This window comes from Triticum aestivum, chromosome 5B, assembly GCF_018294505.1.
Source record: "Triticum aestivum cultivar Chinese Spring chromosome 5B, IWGSC CS RefSeq v2.1, whole genome shotgun sequence".
Classification (NCBI taxonomy): domain Eukaryota; kingdom Viridiplantae; phylum Streptophyta; class Magnoliopsida; order Poales; family Poaceae; genus Triticum; species Triticum aestivum.
The window spans coordinates 633,561,705-633,566,861 of NC_057807.1; the positions used below are offsets into that span (position 1 = coordinate 633,561,705).

The window sequence follows — 5,157 nt, forward strand, 5'->3', positions numbered from 1 at the left end:
CCACCGGGACCGAAGAGATCGATCGGAGCGGTCAATTCCACTCATGTTGCGAACATCAAAGTGTTCCTTCATCCGAAGTCAATAAGCATCTCTACTTTGATCACCTTCAACGGATGGATCCCTCGACACTTGCAACCAAGTATTGCATAGTAAGATGTCTTCGGCGTTGGTGTAATTGCCCGCTCTTCCTTTCGGTGCGTTGACAATGCCTCACCTCGTCCACCTCGAACTCATGGTCATCGAAGTGCATGTCATTGGTTTGAGACCAATGCGAATTGTTGGAGCCAACACCCATAGTTGACATGTATGCACCATCGTTGAGACTACAAAGTATATAGAACAATGCAAATAAGCTATCTATATGTATGCATTCAAAAAATAACAAGAAAAAACAAGTTGGGGAAATTTTCTACCTTTGGGGCATATCCTCGAACACATTGTGCGCGTCGGCCGCCGGCTCAATAAGTGAGCTCGCCGGCGCTTCGGTAGCCGCCGCGCTTGTCACACGCCCTGCAAGCTTCTTCCTCGATGCCTTCGAGGTGCCGGAGCCGTCCGCCGCCTTGTTCTTCTTCGCGGATGTCTTGCCCTTCTTCGGCCGTGCCGCATTTGGGAGCTTCGAGGGGGGCACGTGGCTTCATCACGGCGGGCGCCGACGCGACGCCACACGCCGCCGAGGTCATCCACGGCGGCATGAAGAGGCGCGCGCGAGGCCGATGCTTGGAGGAGCTCCGGTAGAGGCGAGGCCAACGCTCCCCGCGCTAGGGTTTGCGGCGGCGGCGGCGGCGGTGGAGGGGTCGTGGCTGTAGGATGGGGTGAGGGGGGTGTCGGCGCGTGCGTCCATCGGGTCCAGTTCGCCGGCGCCGGCGTGCGCGGGGCGAAGGTGGCGCGGAAGAGAGAGTGCGGCGCGAGCGCTCGTGTGTGCCGCGCGCGGAAGCAGGCGCACCAAATACACAGCGCGCGTTGGCGATTCGGACCGCGCGCACAACTCTATATGCCGCGCGCGCAGTTATTGCACACCCGCTGGAGCCACTCTACCGATTGCGCGCGCAATGGGCAAATTTGTGGCACGGCGTTTGTTTAGCGCGGCTGGTGAAGATGCTCTTAGTGATCACTTGGTAGTTGGCACGCTAATGGCAGAATCTCTGGACAGACGGCTCTGTGGATTGCTTCCGGTCCAAACGAATCTCTCTGTAAACTTAGGTTGTAAGCTTTCCAGGGGGCCCTTGAGTAATACGTACACGAGATTCCCCTGCAAAGAAAGGAGGTGGTATTTTTGGCAAGAAAAAAGACACCTATATATGTTTTTTCTTCTCTTTTCCCAGAAAATAGAACGGGAAACTCCCCTCGCTTTGTTCGCTTGTGCCACTAGTTTCCTGGCCCATTGAGATCGATGGCCCTGCTATAACTTGGATCTGTCGCCCTTCTTCTTTGCCGTTCGTCGGTTCCCCTCACCAAGACCACCATAAGGTTAGGGTTTTGGAGGCAAGTTCGATCCCCATGGCCACCGGAGGTGCGCCGGAGTCGGAGGAAGAGACCGTCCTCGTCTTCGCCGATTGGGTGATGCTGGGTCGCATCGGCCGTACGCGCTGCCACAACGGCCTAGACGCCGCTCGTGTGGCTGTTAACAAGAACAAGACCGCCGCTCCACTTGACATGAACGGCGGCCCCTCCTGCTACGTGTCCTTCATCCTCGCGGCCCCTCCAAAGGGAGTCTCCTACCTCAACGTCCATTGGCCGGAGGAACAAGGCTCAGCCGTCTCACCCGCCTATGCCTACGTCCGGGCAGCCGACAAGGATCTTGTCCTCTTCGACATCTCAACCCCGAGCCAGACTGACAGCTACCTCGTCCCGCCAGATCTGTTCGTCTACACGGCCGCCGGTTCTTCTCCCCCCTCGGTGCAGCGGCTCCCTCCGTTCACCAGGGAGAGAGGTAGGGCGTTCCTGATGGGTAGCCTCCCAACAGGCATCCTACGGCTCAAAGCGGCGATGGACCGCTACATCGTCGCCGAGCTCAATGTCACGGGCAATCCTTCCATGCCTGCCGAACTCTGCGTCTTCAACTCCGGGACTGGAAAGTGGAAAATCATCCGCAAGCCGCAGCTGCAGGACCAAAGCAATGGCGGCCACTTCTTCGACCTCAGGTCAATCCACCATGTGCTTGCTTTCGACAGCCGTTTCCTCTGCTGGGTCGACTACTTCAGCGGCGTCCTGCTATGTGACTTCTCCACCATAGACTCGCCGGCGCTCCGCTTCGTGCCATTCCCTGGAGAGAATGACTACCATAACGAGGTACGAGTCGAAAGCTACTACCCGGAGAGATACCGAAGCGTGTCCGTCAGCCAAGGTAAGATGTGCTTTGTCCACATTGACAATGACTTCCATGACAGAATCTACGATCGCTCCAGATGGATTCAGCTTCCTGAGAGAAAAAGGCAGCAGCAGACTGGCCAGAGAATCACCATTTGGACTCTGAGCTCCGAGTTCCAGTGGGAGCTGCACCGCGTGATCAACCTGGATTGTCTATGGGCGCAGCGTGGCTATGAAGCTCTGGGCATACCGCAACGTTTTCCCGAGTTCCCCTTCGTCAGCCCGGATGACCCCGATGTTCTGTGCTGCCTTTTGAGGGAGGAGGAATTTCGTGGTAAGGCGTGGACGATCATGGTTGACATGAACCATGCGTATCTGCGATCATGTACTCCATACTGTATTAAGTGTGCGGATGCGGAGTGTGGTGGGTGTGTGGATGACAGATACAGGTTTCCTCCATATGTCGAACTACTTCCAACTGTCTTCTCCAAATACCTTGAAAGCCCAACAACGTCGAAAGAAAGAAAAAAGAAAAGAAAAAGAAAGGCTAACAGGCACACCTAGCTAGCTAGCAAGCTAAAAGAAGCTCTCTTATAATGCTTTTGAGGATTTTATGATATCCCTTTTACGTACCTTCTTACATATCACGCAACATATATATGGTACTACACTGCTGATTTGTGCTTGTTTATCTTACCTATGATGCGATATGTATGTTGCCTGTGGTTGTGTGTATGATTCTCATCTGTTACTTTGGTGTGCAAGCTTAATAATAGCTAATGTGCATTGTCTCCTCTCTCTGTATGGATTCTTCGGAGTTCGGACCCCACCCCTCTCATTATGGGACTCTGCTGAGTGTGTCGATTCCAGTAGTGTTAGCAAATCTCAGGTTGTACTACGGACCTTTTGGCGCCGCTTTGTTACAGTGATACTATTAATTAACTGTTAAGTGTTTGAGTTTAGCCGCTCCGGTTGTGTAGGTGTGCCTTTCTGCCATGCAAATTGTCCTTGAGAGTCTAGAGTCCTCTATTTCTTGCTCTTTATGCGACTATATATCCATCATCTGTAGTCTGTTTTGCGCTATTTTGAAGTGGATTAATTCTAGGAACCACCCTATTTTGATTCCTGTTGCAAAGCATGAAACTATGTTATCCTCTATTTCCGGGTCGTCCCCCTTTCCGAAAAAAAATGTTCTACTATATCAGACCAAATGTCTCGTACGGTCGTACCTTTAGATGATATACAAAACTTTCTTACACATATTTTACTGTTGTCAAAAGTTATAGAATGTGTTTCGTTGGATTACTTTGGGCCGGTTATGTCACATCTTTGGTTGTCTCCGTTAGAAGACAACTAGCGCCATGCGCTGCTGGAGTGCAGTGCCTCTCGTTGTGTTCGGGCGCTGTCCAAGGAGGAATTGGTCGAGCACATGACCATGACCACGCAGGCGGATGCAAAGCTATGGTTGTTCTCTATGAGCGATTCTCTTCCACCCGAGCAATTCATTCTGATGACGGTGACTCTTTGGGCCATTTGGAGTGCACGTTGGAAGGCGATACATGAAGATATTTTCCAGACTCCGTTTGGAACTGACAGGTTCATGAAGTCCTATCTGGAGGAAATTGAGTTGAACAAGACGAAGCAGGACAAACCACTTGTGAAACCTACAGCAAGGACACGGGCGTGGATATGTCCACCTCACGAGCACATGAAAAACAATGTGGATGCAGCGGTTTCCAGGGAGGGGAGATCCGGAGCTGTTGGAGCTATATGCAGAGATGAAGCAGGAGGATTTTTGGGCGCATCGACACTTGTTGTCAGCAATATCTCTGACCCCCAAATTCTGGAAATAATAGCAATTAGAGAGGCTCTTGCTCTTGCAGAGGATCTTTACATAAACAAAATGTCCATTGCATCAGATTGCAAGATGGCCATTGATGCGATCAAAGAAGGGAGTTCCGCTGCCTTTGGAGCAATAATTAAGGAGATTATAGCTAGAACGAGCATTTTTCTTCATGTATTTTTAGTCATGAGTATAGGACCTCGAATGTAGAGGCCCATAATCTCGCAAAGTATGCTTTATCCTTAGGTTTTGGCCGTCATGTTTGGTTAGGCCAGATCGAAGATCTTGTATTTATCCTTACCAACATTGCGAAGCAGTAATAAAGTTTTGCGAGATACTCAAAAAAGAAAGATAATGTTGGCATCGATGGAGGAGGTCGAGGTGGGCGACCACCCAGGGCCCAAAAAATTAGGGAGCCCCAAATGACCTGAGTATAGTACACATGTATACGTATAGTCTGTTAGGTTAATGCCTTAATATTATGTAATAAAGCGGCACAACCAGCGAACAAAAGGAACACATTAGCCACTAGCAAAGCCACCCATGACGTGCTATTCCTAGCTATAGCAGTATAATTTTCTGTTGTAGATCGTTTTTCCTCTGGTCCTGGCGGCTGGAACCCTAGCCGCTGCCAGGAGGCCAATCTTCTAGCGCCGTCCTCTGGCGGCTCCCCTTCGCCGGTGACTTCGGTCGTCGGTGGTGAGGGGATCGCCGGATTCACGTGTGTGGATCGTTTTACTCTCTCGTAGTCTAGGTTTTTAGGTTGTTCATCGTCTTGGCTTCGGCGACGATGATGACGGCGCTGAATAAAGATTCCTCGGATCCATCCCTGACGAGGCCTTCGGTCCTATGGTTGGGGTGAATTTGGAAACCAATCTGTTCAAGCAAGGATGGTGTGGCGGCGGCGGCATCCTCGCGGTTGACCTGTGTCCTCGGGCTTCGCCGTTGCGACGGCGTTTGCTCCAGCGTCGGCGCGGAGCTTGGGAGGTAGTCCAGGAGCGGATGCA

General features: G+C 51.6%; 1 protein-coding gene across 1 annotated transcript; it reads left to right on the forward strand.

Moving 5' to 3' along the window:
• The first annotated feature begins 1,400 nt into the window (after positions 1–1,400).
• LOC123117270 (uncharacterized) lies at positions 1,401–3,010 on the forward strand. The gene has a single exon (XM_044538055.1). It carries the CDS (start codon positions 1,498–1,500, stop codon positions 2,869–2,871), a length of 1,374 nt encoding a protein of 457 aa, XP_044393990.1. The 5' UTR covers positions 1,401–1,497; the 3' UTR covers positions 2,872–3,010.
• Positions 3,011–5,157: the final 2,147 nt, after the last annotated feature.